Raw genomic sequence first — 19,422 nt, forward strand, 5'->3', positions numbered from 1 at the left:
TATGTTAAATCAGACTAAATCTATTAAATGATTTTTATACTACAATAATACAACATTGAAGCAAATTTATAATTTGATATCTATTAATAAAATATAATGAGAACTTTGTCTATCGCCGAACGCATTTGTATATTAATATCTTAGAATTTATTAAAGTTAACAATAAGGCTTTGAAAATCGAGCATTTAACTGTAATATTCGCGGTTCTTAGTCATAAACTCATAGAACTTGGTGGTTAGAATATATAATATATTATGTATGTTACGATAAAATGATCTGAATATATATATATTATACATGTATTATGTACACTTTTGGGTACAATTATTATTGATTCATATTAGGAATGAAATAAAATGTATACAAAAATATAGCATCTTACAATCGTTTTGAAAAAGAAATTATATTATTACGATATTGTGTACATATTGTACACGCAATAAAAAATGTCGTATTGGTATAATATGGGATTGCACAAACCGATGCTGTTTGTAATTTGCAGTAACCGATAAATAAGTGCATGGCATATATTATATCGTATACAATATACACCGGGGGCAATAATTGAATGCATCTAATAAATTGTCCACCGAGAAAAATGGACAGGGACAATAAGAAAATGTAATATTCACGACACTTGGCCGTTGTTCGACGGCGACGATTGTGGCTTGATAAATTACCCTTTACAAATATGTATTATAATTTATAATGATACTAATGAAAAAAAAAATATACATAATATTATATATACATTTTACACAGTCGTGTAAGTATCAAACAGGGTGCGTAGAACGAACAAAAAAATTACACCCCACTTACCGTTCAGTTCCAAACACTCTAGCGATGGTTGCTTAAGACCCGAAAGCGACGAGACTCTGTTAGAGTTTAGGGTCAAAACCTGTAAAAAAAAAATAACAATAAATAAAAGGAATATTATACAACACTATATTGTTATTTATTAAGATAAAAAAATGAAAAAAAAAACATTATTAATGATAAGAATATGTCAGGGTGTCGGTAATGGTAGTATACGTGTCATAACACTTTATCCTCCCACGGAGGAGTCGATTATTCCGTACAATATTATATTATATTTTATACCTGTAGATACGGCATTGGAGACAGACAAAGGGAATCGACGTTATTGTGATCGGCCCGTACCACGACCACGTATTCCAACTCTCTGAGCACGTCCAAAGCGTCCAAGCTCAAGTTGTTGTGCGACACGTTTATAAAAGATAAATACTTAAAGTTTATGATTTCCTCGATGTTTGTAAGACTCCTAAAATTATTGAAACAAGTATTTAGCATTATCGTTGTCCTAAAATTTCACAACACCACATGCTTGTATACAATATAGGTAATAGTATAATGCATAATATTATTATTATTCGTTTTAAAGAAAGCGAGACAATATTATATTATTATTATGCATTATTCAGGTACACATTATAGGATTGGGTGTCATCAAAGTGTATCCGGAATTTTTTTCAACACAACATCTCTATAAATATGTGATGTCAAATATATTTTATGGGTTTGTTAAACTAATGTGGGGTAACTGAATAATTGCAGGTTCTGTTTTATCGCGAACTTTATTATGCATTATTTAAATGAATACAATTCAATTAATATTAAAACTAATTAACAAAGAAACGAGTTAAATATATTTTATGGAATTTATAAAAATAAATACAATTTAATAATATATCGTCCATGAAATATAGAATACTAATCATACTCATATTACTCGCCTCGATTTTTTTTAAAATAATTTTATTTATTCAATTTTGATTTTTAAATTAATAAGTATATTACCTAAAAGCATAAAGAGCTTCCTAACTCCACTTATAGGTGAGCGGACATTATTTAATGAAGGTGATAGTAATTAAGACAGTCGCGGGGTAGTATGATACTTAGGTATATCAAATATAGATAAGCGCCTATACGATATAAATATGCAAGTGTACTCTTTGGTGATAAAGATTGCTGTTACGCTAATAAAATTAAGTTAAGATCTAAAGTAGAAAATCTTCGACTGTGAGTTTCGATTACATCAAGGTTCTTTTCTTTTTTACCCATAACTAATTAACTCAATAATTTTATAGCGTATCTCACCTATGGTCGATATCGATTTGAACAAAGGCGTAAATTAATCCCGATCCTACTTGGCCGATGCGATTCAGACATTTTCTGGCTTCGGCAGCGGTTAACACGATTTCGGGAAATGCGTCCTCTTCCAAAATAGATCTCGATCGTTGGACATACTAAAAAGTATAAGATATTTACCTTAAAACTTAATATAGTCAATTAATTTTTTTTTATAGAAATGCGCTTGACTGCTGTATCATAGTTGTTTTATATTCCATAAAAATATACGCACTGGTTTCTTTTTACTTTTGCAGAATTTAAATCCTTCTTCGCATTCCTCGGGATACGGGTACCCTTCTTCGGTATCAATCTCGTAGCCATAATTATTGATCGAAGCTTCGTTGTAATAAGCGTCTTCTTCCGCGACGGCTAATTTGCTATGGACACTTTTCAATCGGGTGCTATCGAGTTGTTCATACGAAGCTGCACCAGAGATCTAAAAAAATTCATTAAGTTAATGATAACTTTAAACATATTGTGTACCTTAATACCTATACAGCATACAGCAATATTATATTATCATAATAATACAATTGTAATGATATCGAAAATGTGTAGTTATGTTTAACTACACAATGCGTAGGTATAACTAATAGATTTTAATTTACTTACATTTTTATCGCTCATTTTAATAGTCAGTATATTATAATTATTGAAGTGACGAATAAGCTAATTTTCCAAAGCTAATGGTACAAATAATATTGCAATAATAACACTACGAATATAATAATATTATGTGCCGTGTATCTATAGTCTGTAAATAATGGAACCGGCAAACGATCCGTGGTTTATGTAGAAATGCGTTTTCATCCTATATAGTTACTACGTAACGCCAAAACAGCAATTACATTTTAAGAAACACTAGATTCGTCGACACAATCAATTAAAATGTGTTTCGTGAGTCTGGTTGGGTACCGTACATATTTTTTATTTATTTTTTTTTATCGCCATCACGAGTAACCGAAATAGAAACGAAATATGATGAAGGGATGTGGGTCGTTGGTCTTACTCAACCCTTTCCTGAATAGTGGATGTCAGGGGGAAAGGATTTCGAAAACAGGGAGTTATATTTTTAAAATTTATTACCGGAGGAAGAAAGTATACGGAAACACGATACGTGACGGTGTCGTGTACTAAAAAATATGACGTTTTTCCATATTGCAACTACTAATGCCAGATGCACTTCTTCACGTTCACGAGTGCGTGTCGTCTAGTTATGGATTTTTTTTTTAATTGAAACTTTTACTCCTCTCCCAATGATCAAGATGTAAACTCTTTTAAGATACTAATAATATAATATTTAAATATAATATATGTCATATATTTGACGTAAAAAATGACAACAAAATGTCACACAATTTTATCATTTATAAATGTATGTATATTTATTTCATACGATTAACTAATTATATGTATATCATTATTAATCATGATTTTGTTTATTTTTTTTTATTCTTACAGGAAATATACAATCTTTACTTGAGGAGCAATAAGCGTGTGTGAAATAATGCGGGTAAATTATACTATACATAGAAAAAAATGTATAGGTATGAATTAAATAATTAAACATTTTTTATTAATGACTCGCTCACAGGTGTTTATTAGATTTGCTCGTAATATAATATATTTTAGTGTATGTAAATGCGTTGATAGTCTAAAAAGACTAAAAAAATATAGGATACATTAATTTTAACTAAGAGTCGAGCATTAAATTATTTTGTGTATTGCTATGGTTTAAGTTGTATGATATATATATATTTTTTTAATTTTACATATTATACTACATTTAGTATTTTAGTTGATCATATAAATCTATTTATTATTATAATTGATTTGTTTAATCAATTTTTATTTCAAATTTAGCTATATAATTGTGTTTAACATTTATTTGAAAAAGCAACACTATAATTATTATGTTAATACAAGAATATGAATATGGTTAAAATGTAAGCTGAATAAGTAGATGTTAACACATTAAATTGCATCGTGTTGTTGACTGTTGTAAATATGATATTTACTGGAATGCACAAACAACGATGTAGATTTTAGATTTTCCCTTAAAAAGTAAATAGTATTAATTTTGAGAAATTAACTTCAACTAATTTTTTTTTTTTTTTTTAATTTATCACTAACGCTTTAATTACCGTGAATAATAATATTTATGGTACTATGTTTGGGGTAAACCGATATATACACAAATTTCTAAATAAGCCGGTATAAACAATGTTGAACCGCGTTGATTAACTATAACCAAAAAATCTGTACTACTTTGATACATTGCTTTACCCTAGTAAATATTTTATAGTATGTGTGTATATATTATGATAATAATATGTAATTTTATAACACTTCTATGTACGGGTGTATAAAATATATTGTATAATTAATTTTTCAAATTTTTCAATTGTTATAAATAATTTTATTGTATTTTACTTCGTTTGTAAAATTTTCATTTAAACCAATTAAACAACAGTAATATTTTTCATTGTTTACAAATTAACGTACGACATATTAAACATTGCATAAAACGTCTATTGCGGCAATTACAAGCGTATACACGAATAACGATAAAGGAAGATTACATACACGAAACATTATACCTATGTAGGAATGATAATAATATTATATTGACAAGCTCGACGGTGCGCGATTATTTCATTATTATTATTACTGTTATTATTATTTCTTACTCTAAGAAATAAAATCGAAGAACCTTTTTTTATGGATGTCAATAATGTATGTCGTGCGTAAGGTGAGAGATAATTGGATTTTAGATTTGCAGTAAAAAACGTTTTACATGATGGCAACAAAGAATGGATATTCGCATGAAATCGCTGTCTAGACGCAAACGACTTGGAAGAGCTTCAATTGTAAATCATATAGCACTCGGACAATCAAAATCGTGCAAAAACGATAAAAATAAAGAATATAATAAATACATTAAAAAAAAAAACCAACCGAAGAGAATACGAGAATAAGAAACGATTGGCCCGTGAAAATTATTTCCGAGAGTGTAAATTTTTTTTTTGTGTTTATTTAAATTAAGATTTTAATTTCAGATAATATACACGTCTTACATAGAAAACAGAGCCGCGCGTTATCGCAGCCACGGATGATGTGACGGCACGGCCCACAAACATGACTTGGCTGTTTTGGCCAGAAAAATACTCGGCTCGGCCCGGGTCACTGTGTTCAGCTAGCGCGCGTGTACGATGATTTTCATTGTATGGAAAAATATCAAAACGATATTATCAATCATAACCGAGAATTCTATTTTATATCCGCAGTCGAGGTATAGGTAGGTATGTACTAAATAAATTATTGTTATATCATACATATGGCCAAATGAATAATTTATAATAGAAATTGTAAAATAGGTATCAATAAGACACGCACACAATGTATTATTATGTACGTATACCTGAAGCAGGAGTGTTGCAGGACATTCTAAAAGGCATTATATTATTAAAGTGAGTTGTTATAAATATTATTTAGTAGGCATACCTGCAACAATAATTATGTAATATTGACTATATCTGAATTGATTAATGATTATACTTTATGCGGCATGCATCCGATTTGTGTTGGTTCCCACAAGAAATTTTCAAATTAATTGCAAGTTTTAAATAATTGTAAATTTATTATTTTTTTTTTGTAAAAGAAAAAAGGGAAAATTAAAAATTAAAATTTGGTTATGATTCAGGTTATCTTATAAAATTTTCCTTCATGTATGATGGGTTCATAATAAAAATAAAAATAATAATTATATCGGGTGAGAAAGGAATGAAGTTGGTAATATTAGGTATATTATATTTCTTGTCGGACGACTGAAAACATCGAAATTAACGTTTTCTCTAGTAGGAGGGTGAATACCTCGAACAAATCTAGTTTGCACTATTATTATCGTTTCGGTTTATACGATATAACATTTTTTTGTGAAATTTTATTATACACATAAAGTTATCTGCACGTTAACACGTTATATTGGACGTCTAGATATAATTGCATAACTCGTATTTAAAGCGTTCAATATAATTTTAAATTAATATATATATATAAAAAAAATAATAATAATACAACAAGCCGATTGGTATTTATTTCCAGTCTGTATTTAATTTCAATAATCGTACTGAACATATAGATACGATCGCGATTGATTTAGGATATACATATTATTATCTTTGTTATTTCCTTGAAACAAGTTTTAACGTTAGACTGACATTAGGTGTAAACATATAGCCATCTCAATCCACAAGTATATTATATACTACTTATAAGTGGCTATAGTCTCAGTGCCTTAGTCTTATTCATAGAAAAAATGAAGTCAGGTTCTTACAGTGGAATTTAGAGCAGTTTGTATACTTACTTGAAATCGGGTTTTTATTTGGATAAATTTTCTCACAAATAAAACTAGTTTAGTTAGTACATACGACAGAAATTCAAATAGTAGCGGACAATGTGTCTTTTTAAATTTACATATAATTCAAGAGTTTTTATAATTAGAAATAAGTTTTTGACACAAAACATTAATATATGTATATATATTAATAATTTAAAATATTCTTGTGAATACTAGCTTCTAAAAATGTTTATCACCGAATATTTTGGCTTGAAATAAGGTTTGACTTCAGAAATAATTAACATAGAATAAACCTTCACGAAACTATTCAGTTCGTAAAATAAATTATATTATACAAATGATTTGAGACATAAGTGCACATGAAAATATGTGGTACGTATATAATATACTAAATAATATATTATTCGATTTACATGTAGCTATTACTTCATACACGTCGTCGATCAATTTAGACTTAACGAATCAACTTTTACCTTCTAAGAATGCTTGTCTGAATTCAAAATGCAATATTCGTACAATTTATTTCAATGTTATATTATTATTTTTCGGTCGTAGTAATATTCACATCATTTCACTCGTGGTATAAGTACCAGTCAGTGCAGTCATATAGCAGTCAGTGTTAATGTCAAAGCTTGATTTTGGAGGGCCTGAATAAAAATATATTATGACAGGTAGATCGGCTGTCTCTCCTCACTCTTTTTTTAATAAACATAAAGCTACAATGCTTACTAACGAAAATCGAACACTAATGTCTAAGGCTTTAATATATTATAGAAAATATAATTATATAACTAACAAGGACAAAATTAATCGACTGGTTTATTAGGATACCATTATTATAGCTTACCGCTTACCTATTATAATTACCAAATCGATATAGTAAAATAATGTTATGTAAATATTAATTATATTTAGTGGTCTTTGCATTAATCACTGATTGTAATATAATATTAATGTGTCATACATAATATTTATGTGTATATAATGGGTGAAATATGTGCGTAAAAATAGATGATATTAGTAACTTTATATATTATATACTTTTAAACATCCTTTTATCACAGGGTTCGTCCCGTATTTCAAAATTAAAATTAAATAAAAATTTATTTATTTATCTATAAAACTATGTTCGTTGTATTCAAATATTTGACGATTTATATACTACAGGTAAATTTTAAAACACTGTCAATATCCTGCGGAACAAACGCCAACAGAACGCCAGTTTAGATTAATAGTGTTTGCAGCTATATTTAAAAACTGATAGACGTATACGAAAAAAAAAGTGGTAACAATTTTACAATTTGCACTCGTCAGTCGTCGAGATAATATAGGAGTGGAAAGATAATCACTGCAGCTGCAGCTGTGTACTGAAACAAAGACCGCGATCTAAAAAAACAATATGAATCGTTTTCAATGAAGCCACAAAGCCTAAACCAGTCGTTTTTCTTAGGTACACGTTCGTTTTAATCCCGAACCTTGAACGCTCTGTGGCGTGCGTACAGATTTAACGCGAGATTGATAGTTTAAAACAGAACATAATGCATACATCACTATAGATACTTGAAATATCCGTACGTGCTGTGGACATAGGTTTTGAGAATGATACATACAGTGTTATTCACCAATACAATGTTTAGGGTCAGTCTTCGTAAAAAAAAAAAAAAAAAAACATCGCGCAAAAAATAAGTACCTAGTGTACGTAACATGATTATTAATTACGGTCATCAATAAATACATCAGTTAGTGGCGGATACAATATTATAACGTATATAGTAATTAAAACTTTTAAACAGTTAAATAGAATATGGAATTAGATTTTTAACGAAAAACGAACAACTCAAATAGTTTTTATTTAAGTATAATACAACCTATATAATTATTTTTAAATTACCTGTAGTTATTTTATATATATATATAATTAAATACTTCGCACTCTAATGACGAATTCATAACATTTTTTTGTGAATTTAATTATATTTTTCATTAGCCTATATTAAGTAAAACAAGTGGCCGAAGTCGACGACGATAAATTATTTTTGGGTTAAGGACTGATAGTCCGTCCCCTCCGACTACGGCTATATTATTCGTTGTTATATGTTACGATATTACATTAAAATACGCTTTCCACTCTGGTATTATTAAAACGATTTTATAAGAGATATATACAATTACGCGAAACGCGTTTAACAATATAATGATAATAATAATAATATGGACGACGACGACGAGACTTCCGACCGAAAATTAGCAACATACGACTTTTGAATGTCACCGACGAAAATTGGCAACACCACCACTCCGCCGTGGGCGCAATCCGTAATAATGATAATAGTAATAGCAATAATAATAATCATAATAATAATATAATAATAAAATACGTAGTCTTTGGTCAAGAAACAACAGTGCACCTATATATATATATAGGTAATATGTGTGCGGCAAAAACGGCGGCGACGACGGTTTCGTTAGTACATATTATTATATACGGCAGCCATCGACTGTACAATATATATTATACTATAGGTACACACGCCAATGTATCTTGCCGCACATTATACAGTGGCTGCGGGACATTTTGCACACACGCTTTTGTCAACACGGTCTCTCCGAACACAATTACGGCGCCAAATCTACTCAATCGTTCGGCGCCAAAACCGAATTAAACCATGGTAGACGAAATGAATGATTTGTAATTTTAAACCGAAATCGCGTGAAAAGCAGTCCCACGCCGCCGACCATATCGTTATTATCATTACCATTATCATCGTCAAACGTGGTCGTGGTTATTATTATTGTCGGGTGTATACTATACGGCGCGACGCGTGCAGATTGGCCCGACACCGTGTTATCTAGGTCGAATTACGTCGTCGTTGCAATAAATTATGAGGCAAAACGCGTGAGAATCTGCACACAGACCTAACCTGCAGCGCCGCTTTTCGAGAGAAACTGTTTATTTTTATTTTTTTATTTTTTTTTCGGTTTGCTTCATCCAGATGATGATAATACGATTAGGGGATGCGTGCCCGGGTTGTAGGTACATTTTTTTTTTTTTTTTTTATCTACACAATATATAATTTAAAAGTTCTACTTACAAACGAGCTACATCGTTATCGTTGTTCGAAGTGGCTGTGCGTACAATTAGTTATTGCACTGAAGTTTGACGTATTTTTCAATATTTACAATGGTAATATAGAAGTTAGAGGACTGCGCGTCGCACGGTATCCAACAAAGTTATCGGTTTAATTCTATTCGTCGACAGATCTTAATTTACTAAATTATTTCGTTTATAAATCCTGCTATCGTTTTATCGTTCAATACCTAGGTGATATTTTGTACAATAAAATTAAATAGATACGGAAAACATAAAGTTATAATAATATAACATATATATTTAAGCAATTACAATAATATATACATTAACTATAACTAGTTTGTAAAAAAAAAATATGTTTTTCGTGGTCGATTTGCACTTGAAAACCATACGATAAACGATTCGATATCGATGAAAAATGAAATATATTATATAATTCATAATGATTAATGAACCATCATTTCCATGATGCAAATATGAAATTCCACAAAAATATTTATAACACACTGTTTGTTTTCGTTCGATAGATGTGATATACTCATATTTAATAAATTAAAAATGTACGTTGATACTTGAGTTAGTACACTTGTAACGAGTGAATCATTCTCATAAAATGGTAATATTCGTATATTCCTAAATTTGTTGAAATATTTAATGCAATAATTGTTTATTCTATTCTTTGTTTAATTAAATCACAGCAGTTTACACTTTCATACGTTAAGTTATATCGGTAAAATTTAGTACTATTAAGTACCTATAGATTATGCATATCATATGTAAACTTACCTAATACATACCTAAATATATAATCATAATTATATTATATTTATTGTAAATTATAATAACGTTAAAATATCTATTATAACTATAATGATAATATAACATAATACTATAACGATTGTTCTTCAAGCATCGAGAGTTTAAAGCATATTATGTAACATCACATGCCCCTTATACTAAATAAATGATATTTACTAATAAATTAGTATCTATGTTCGTCATCAATTGGTATCGTACGACAGCGTAAAAAAATATATTATTAAATTAATAAATATATATAATATAATATTATAAATATATTTAATTATCTACCATAAAGCTTTTTTTTATTATTAAACTTTGCAAATTATTATTTTCAGAAATATAAAACGAAAACATCAAACATCCAGTTTCATTTTGAATTCAGAGTAATGCTTTTAGCTCATAAAAGTTTTATTTAAATTTATCTTTTAAGAAGTTTTTAATAAACTATTTTTCATTTTAGCAATATTGTTTAATTAAATCCTTTTATTCGAAATAATTTCAAAATAATGTCATAGAACTAAAAGTGATAATAATTTTAATAAATCGTTATTGTATAATATAATGTTATGTTAATTAAGTTAGGCTGTATAATTTCAAAAACTCTTGGAGCGTTGGGCACGTTTTATAACGGTACTACGTTACAATTAAGTAAGTACCTATTCTATTAAATAACGCAAATGCGTTATCAATAACATTTATGCATTCAATAGAGTTATGGTAAATTTTATTTTTAGTGTACTTCGTGCCATTCGTTTATTTAATACATATAGCATAATACGACGACAGCTTAACTCCGAGATCGTTGTATTATATACATACCCGTACAATACTTTCTGTTTCATAGTCACAAATTTCACTGGAGATAAGTGACGGCGGTTTGTCACCATTTAAACAAAACCATTCATGACCATAGTATACATATCGCCGTCTATCATATAAGTGTCTCACGCAACGAGACGTATAAATTCAAGTGTGGTTGTGTCGGTTTGACAATCTTCAATCGCCGACTACTATTAAAAACTAAAACTTATATTAGTTATTTATAATTGAAATAACATAATATTCATTTAAAATCCTGGATGAACGGCTATAAATATTTTGTTTTGACATTTCAATTTGACGATGAACGATGTTACACTAAATATATCCCAAGAACTACTAATTGTCGTAAAAGTAATGAGCGAAAGGCTCAGTTGAGCACGCTGAGCTGACAAACAAAGTAAATATCTGTATATATAGTTCTCTTTGGGTGTACTTAAAAATGAGTAAATGTGGATAAAAAATTTAACTCTATAGTTATTGTTCATTTTATCGTCATATTATATTACATTATAAATTATAATTTTATGTTTATGTTTTTGCGATAATTTTTGGAGTTTCCGAATTACATAATATTATTGTTGTTGGTACTTATCGTTCTATTAATGATCGCATTTTCGATAATTTTTTGTGCTTTTCTTCTCGTGGAAAATATGAATAATTATAATATTATGTATTATCCAACAACATGAATCTAAAATTGTTATAAACGTTTTTAAATGTCGTTGGATTAGTTTGCTACAGATCTATGTATTCATTGATAAAATTTTGGTTTTCGTTAAGTAACAATGTATCATATGCTTTGAATTTTAATAACACGCTATTAAGTTAAATTAAAGGTGTTTATAACGTATTCTATGTATATCAATATTAGATCTAAAAATTAACTATAATATTATAGGTACATTATTACGCGGCGTGCAAATTAAGTAATATTACTTTTAAAGTAATAAATACCAGTGTTTAAATACTTTTATTAATTTATTTTGCTAAAAAATAATTTTTACTATTTCAATATTAGATAATGGTACCTATTGATTTTCAAATATTTTTGACAAGATTTAATTTTACCGTTATTTTTCTATTCTCTATAAATTAGTATCATAGACTAATTTTATACAAATTTTATATAATGAAAAATGATTAAAATATAATCACGATTTATTAAGTTATGTTTAATTCATACATTATTTAGTACGGACAAGAGAGAATATAATATTTTACACGAGCTTCATCTCATACCTAGTAAAGATTTCGAAAATTGAGATGCTATCAAATAAGTATAAATTATTATAGCTAAATTTTTTAATTTTTTTTTTAAATATCTACTGTGTTTAAAAATAATTTACAAGTATAAAGATACGTAAAGATTATTTTCCATATTTATAGCTTTTATGAAAATAATTAAAAACTATTAATCATACAAGTATAGACGATGTTATCAATGTTAATTTTTTTAATAATGGTAATATACTTATTAGTTATTAGTATAGTATTATATCATGTTCAAAGGGAGACTCGAAATACTGTTAGCTTAGGGCCATACAAGATACCGATCTGGAATTGTAGTCCAAATATTAATTGATGGTCGAAATGAAAAAAAAATAAACCTTTTACATTCTATAAACTCATATATACGCGGTCATTTATATCAATATTAATCGTTACACGATAAATTATAGTAACTATAGTATACTGTAACTTACTATATTATATGTTCATACATGCACGTGTCACAAAATAAGCAATAACCAGCACATCGTTTTAGTTTATTTAGTTTACTTAGATTTCATATTCAGGGAACAACGTATAGTTTGTTTTTGGGATTAAAAAAAAAAAACCGTCAACATCAAAGTACCATGATTATTGTTTGGATTGCGTGTGGCGAGGGTTCACCAAACCCTACTTAATCTCTGGGGATTGTCAAAGAAAAAAAAAACACTGTGACGAAAAAACCGACAGAAACATGTATCTATTTTTAAGCAAAGACTAAAAAATCTGCGGGCCTGAAATATACATAAGGGTAGGACGGTTTCCCACGAACACCAAAAGGGTTAAATACACACAGAACCGTATGTAGGTACCTACATAATATTATTATATACGAATATGGGCGACGTGTGTTTTTGTACTCGCACATAATATTATCATGTACACAGTACGATTTCAAGTATACCTATACACGTTATTTTATATTTATATTCGCATCAAAAAGGATTATTATACCGCGCAGATATTATATTATATACGTCACATTACGTATAAGGGTGCATAAAATATTTATAGGATAAAAAAAAAACAATACATAATGATTTTTCATTATTCCGATGGACGGGAAATCCTATATTTTTTCGTCAACATAACGTAAAATTTATACCGTAAATAAGATTCGACGTTGTGTCTACTAGGCCAACAGTCGTTGCAGTCTTCCGAGTACGGCGAACGCGAACTGAAGACTTTTTTTTTATGAATTCTTATATTATTATAAAAAATACGTATTACCTATCTACCGGAGTACCAACGCATTGTTGTTACGGACGCTAATAATGATGAATATTGTAATATTCGTAAATTTACGGCCATACCCTATTACATGTATAAATAACGTTTTATATTATGAACATTAATTGTACACATAAAAGCAGTATAATGTACAAGGAAGTAATATACTCCTTAGAAATTTATTTTAACGATTTTGAAAAGAGTGTTATCATCCTCTTATATACTTGTAACCGTCAAGTATATAACTTTTTTTTTGTTTAATGCAGAGTGCAGGTATACTGTTGTTGTAAACTCGAAACCTAATTATTTTAAACGTTAAATCATGTTTTAAAAATATTAATCAATGTTATTTTTTGTAAAATGTTTTTATACTGTTAAAACAACAGCATCGCGTTGGATCCGTTACTTTTTGTTGTGTCAAATAAATGAAAAACTCGTACACCACCAAATTGATTACAATGTGTATTAAAAAACGTCGTTTATTGTTATTTAAAATTTGATAAAAAGCATTAACCAGAAATACTGTTTTAAAATGTAAATATTTGTATTTTGTGTGATATTTTCTAAGCACGAGTTAATTTATATTTATCGACAGAAAAATACTGTTTAATGAAATGTATTCAACAATTTGTTTTACTGTTATGTTTAAACGCACAGATAGACAAAACATTTGAAATATTCTACGTAGTGTTCAAAAAAATCAAAAGTAAGAATACAAAAATAAAAAAAAAAACATATTGTATACGTTGTTTTAACGATAAAATAAATATTAAAACAGTATAATATACATTTTACGGACTTAAACGTGGAGTGCATTCGAGACAAAAAACCGTTTCTTTAAGTACGATATGCGCGTATATTATGTAGTATAATATACATCAGACGAAACGTCGTTTTACATTAATATACTCGCGGTGGTATATTATACGTATACATAATATAATAATTTATAATATATACATATATTATTATAACACACGTAGTGAGTACTATATAGCTATTATATTATGGCTGTTGTTAAATATCTGTTTAATTATAAAAATTGTCATTAGAAACGCCGGGTAAACACATCTGTTTTCCCAGACTTGTCAGGGTTCATTCACATCACGTCCGACACAAAAGTAACAAGCGGCGGACACAGTTACGAGCGCGTCTCTCTCTCTATATAAAGACAATTAATTATCGGCATGTTTGCGTGCGCTCAAATATATTATTATTATGTATATCATCGATCGTAGTGTATAATATTGTTTTATTATGGTCCACGAACTAATAACAATAATATAATATCAATGGTGTTACACGAATTTCTGACCGCTTCGCCCCGCAGACCGGAATCGTCGGGCGTGAAAAACGTCGTTCAATAAAATATGATGAAAAAAAAAAAAATGAAGAAGAAAATCGTCATTCGAATAATTTACTAGGCAAAAATTTCTCTCGACGTCTCGCAAAATAATAATAATATTTCCTCCGGGTCCAACCGCTATATGGGATGCCCCGGGGGCAATAATAATACGCCGCCATAGACTGCGATATTAAATACGCAATGCATATTACGCCCGCTACACACACGCGCGTATATGTATATCATATCATATTATTCTTTATATATTATTATTACCATTATTATTATTGCTCGTTCGCATATATAATATATATATATAAATACATTGTGCAAAGTCCATTACGCCAATGTTATTATACGCGAACGGTTTGTGTTATTTTATATATTTTCTTCGACACATATTATCGGGCGAGCGTATTATAAAGACCAGACGAACAGATTTTATTATTGTTATTATATTATACGAATATATATGATACATACACGCGACGGGCGCCAGATTTTGTATTTTTTTTTCCTTTTGAACCAAACATCCGACGCACGTCGGAATTTTAGCGACTCCGGATTAGCATATTATGGTTTATATAATATAATAATATACACATTGTGATGTATAATGACGTATTATACTGTGTGTGCAACGACGACGAGCATATACTATACACGATTAGTATACTCACGCGTGTTATTTAACCGTCGACGCAGCTCGTAAGTCGATCCTCGAAAACACCGATCTATATTATAGGTATTAAATATACGTACAGTTGCAAAATTAAATAACTACAAGAATCGAGCGGGCGTAGCAAATCAATTAATCTAAATGCCGCGAATATACCTACTATGAGATTTTCGTCGTCTTTCTAGGTCACGATAATAACATATATCATTTTATTTTTCATAATATTATTGTCATTTGTTCAATAACTATTCCGTTCGCCGATTCCGATTTTATAGATAGTCAAATAATTGTTTGTTTGGAACATAATACCAATCACTTAATCCACCTATTTTATTTATTTTGTTCTTGCGCGCCTATACGTCTTATTATTAATTATCAAAGTGTATCTGCGTACAACGCATTGTTTGTTCTGACAATGCGTCTTTGTTGCGTGAATTATAAAACTCGGTTTATTCGTAGTATTTAAGTTAAACTCTGCGCGTGCTTTCTAAAAAGAAAGTAGTTTTATTTGTTAGTTTAGCGTAATAGTGTTTTTAAAACAAAACTGTGCAGATAGTTGCAGACGATTGAATATAATATTCAATTATTAATTATTTTACTTTAATTACTTACTGTCTTGTGTTCATGATGTACCTATAAAAATAAAAATAAAATATAAATATTATAATAATCCAATTGGGATTTTTGAAAAAAATTGTATTGTGTTGTATCGCTATTGAAAACAGACAATGCTATATTCTGTTTGCCCTTTTTACCAAAGATTCACCGTTTAACTTTTATAATGTTTATTGTAATAATAATACATTAAAGGACTACACACGTGGATTTCGGAACGGAGCTGGGTGCCAAAAATATAATATGTAAATCCTTCGTCGGTTGGGCCGCACGTACGAGCATCCGTAGTCGGACGGACGAGGTGTTTGTCAAATAATATATCACATAAGAATTATTATTATCGAAAGAAAAATAGTAACAATATAATACAACAATAATATAATAACCAGGGAAGTGCTAAATATGGTATAAAACATTATGTGCGTGTGGAAAATGGAAATCAAACAATAAAATTCGTTTTGAAAATGTTTGTATGCGATATATAGGCAGTTGGGCAGGATGTAAAAACGTGCCGGGTAATTTTTTTTTAGTAAAATGTACACGTTATATGTTATATTACTACCGGTATACCACGCGTGGTATTATATTATAATATATATATAGTATATACACACATTGTACAATATAGGTTTAGGTTCGTTTACCTCCGAAATCGTTTACAGATTACAAATTGCGGAATACGAGTGCACTATATGGGCAATACAATAATAAGCTGAAAATAACGATCTGCACTTCAATATCGGTAATATATTATATTATATCGCAGTACCTATTATGTTATTATATTATAATACGAACATATTTGTATTGTATAAGAAAAATAGGAATATCGAGTTTTCAAAGGGTAGGTACGTGTGCGAGCCGCACACCTGTGGGGTGTGATGTGTACACTAATTTATTGGGGTGCAGCGAATACGCGTTGGGGTGTAACCGTGTAGGATTTCAACGTCGTGTACCATATTTGTAATACTGGTGGGACGACCGTAACGTTAAAGCACCGTTAAGACACCTCCATGTCGTCAATCTGTAACGTAGTTACCCGCGCAGAAGGCGCGTGAAATATTCGTCAAAACACTTGTTATGGGCAACGTATGCGGTGACATAAATGTACGGTGGGGGTAGAGTCCGAGGGTACTAGATCCCCTAACCCAAACGTCAAAATGACAAGTTGAATAATGATTTTTAATTATTTTATTTTTTAAACCTTTAAATCATTTAAATTATTATATTATATCACACAAATAAAAATGCAAAGAGTACAGTCAAAATCATTGTTATACCTTTGAAATGTATAGTATATTATTATTCAGGATTTACCAAGAAAAATGTCGAAAATTCGTCATTAAGCATAAGTGCCTGTAGGTCGTTTCGTTTAGAACGAAGAAAGACATATTTTTTTTAAGTATTAGGGTTAAACGATCAACATTTAAAGTGCAGTTATTTTACAGGACGAATTTATACATCAAATTTCCCCGTTTTCCTGCGCAGAAATTCCGGAAACTGATGAAAATAATAATGATTGTATTACCAAGTATATTACGTTGTGGAACGCGAGCACAGTTTTTGTTTTGTTTTTGAGCGCATTCCTGGTTAAATGCCGAGATCAAAAGACTAGAGATAATAATATAATTAGTAAATTAATTGTGAATAATATATTGTAAACTGAATTTTTGAGTAAAATTAAAAATTAAAAATGTATCGAAATTTTCTAGGTAATATAGGTTAAACAACTTTAATTTTTGGTCCACGGGGTTTAAAATTCAAAATCTGTTAGGTTAATGAAACAATTCTTCAGGCTGAATCAAATTCAAAAACTTGATCAGAATTACGAATTTTTTTCCGATTGCAGCATTAATGAATACAATGGCATTTTAAAAGAGGAGAGTGGTCATTAATCTTAATCAAACTCTTAAATTTTAGGTAGGTGGTTAGTTATTTTTCAGATTATTGCTGCACTAGGTAGTAAAATCTTCAAATTCATTGTAAGTGGAAATAAAAGGTGAAATACGCATTATATGGCCGTCGGGACCTATATGGATAATCTATACCATTACCAAACTGAAACCCTATTTTACCTATACATATTATATCTATAGTTTGGACCAGAGATACCGATCTAGCAAACGAATCGTTGCTGTTTCAACTTTTCCGCGGACGACAGTACGGTTACGGCTATTGTATGGAATTTATTTGCAATTGTACTATAAATAATCCATTTATCTATCGACATATCTACGTGTTTTTGTCTGTATGGTTTTAAAATTAACATAAATTTCATCAGTATCGATGTAATAATAAATTTCAATTATTTCAACAATAATTTGTATTAAACTATGCAGCGTTCTATAGTTATAATTGTTCTAAGTACACCACTATAATAATATTATAAAAACATGGGTACGTCATCGTCGAATCGTTATTTTCATGCAATGTCAAAGACGCACTTACGATAATCTGTACGTGAACATTATATTCCTGTATACATGGTTTTATGGGTCTTCTATACTTAAAAATTACACTCACAAGTGTACAACATTATATCCGCGTCTGAGCTGTCGACTTTAAGACGGCTCGGAGAAGCCATAAGGACGAATAAAGGTCAGGCGACGATAATTGCAACTGTACAGCGTTGCATGCACAGTTCATACACATAACGACATATTATTGTTTATTTACTTAGTGACATTTTTTTGCGTTCTTTTTTTTTATAAAAATGTTATTTTTAAAATTTCCCTAACTTAGTGTTTTATGGTCATCTAAACATATTGATAATTTGCAGTATAAACTCACATTTCTTAACACTAAGAGTAAATTTAATAATAGTAGGTAGTATGTATTTTTATTGTGGATAGTAAACTTATAATAAATAATGGTTAAAATATAATAGATATAGCGATTAACATTGGTTTTTTTCAAATTATTTATGTAATTATGTATAATATAATACGATTTTTTATGAGAATACGTTTGAGCCATTGAAGGTAGGCGTGACGTTTAGGCGTTGTAGTATAATATTCAAAATATACTGCATAGTTTATTTGTTCGAAGATGTCGAT

The 19,422-nt window shown here is 29.3% G+C and overlaps 1 protein-coding gene and 1 long non-coding RNA gene across 4 annotated transcripts in view; one reads left to right on the forward strand and one right to left on the reverse strand.

Annotated features, from left to right (window-relative positions):
* The window catches only part of LOC114122237 (leucine-rich repeat-containing protein 23-like), a 38,777-nt gene extending 35,806 nt beyond the window's left edge, over positions 1 to 2,971 (reverse strand). For 2 of the 3 annotated variants that reach the window (XR_007605102.1, XM_050204103.1), the window contains exons 1-5: positions 2,764 to 2,971; positions 2,384 to 2,587; positions 2,119 to 2,267; positions 1,102 to 1,282; positions 820 to 898 (exon numbers count right to left, since the gene is read on the reverse strand). Coding sequence is in view for 2 of the 3 variants with exons in the window: in XM_050204103.1 (XP_050060060.1) it covers positions 820 to 898; positions 1,102 to 1,282; positions 2,119 to 2,267; positions 2,384 to 2,587; positions 2,764 to 2,778 (628 nt within the window). In the remaining variant the exon portion in view is untranslated. The remainder of the gene's footprint in view (positions 1 to 819; positions 899 to 1,101; positions 1,283 to 2,118; positions 2,268 to 2,383; positions 2,588 to 2,763) is intronic. The other variant, XM_027984840.2, reaches the window with a different exon arrangement.
* A 1,821-nt stretch (positions 2,972 to 4,792) lies between these two features.
* LOC126551241 (uncharacterized) lies at positions 4,793 to 8,187 on the forward strand. The gene is made up of 3 exons (XR_007605113.1): positions 4,793 to 5,453; positions 5,529 to 5,621; positions 7,679 to 8,187. It is a non-coding gene; the product is annotated as an uncharacterized LOC126551241 (long non-coding RNA).
* Positions 8,188 to 19,422: the final 11,235 nt, after the last annotated feature.

This window comes from Aphis gossypii, chromosome 3 (genome assembly GCF_020184175.1).
Source record: "Aphis gossypii isolate Hap1 chromosome 3, ASM2018417v2, whole genome shotgun sequence".
NCBI lineage: Eukaryota > Metazoa > Arthropoda > Insecta > Hemiptera > Aphididae > Aphis > Aphis gossypii.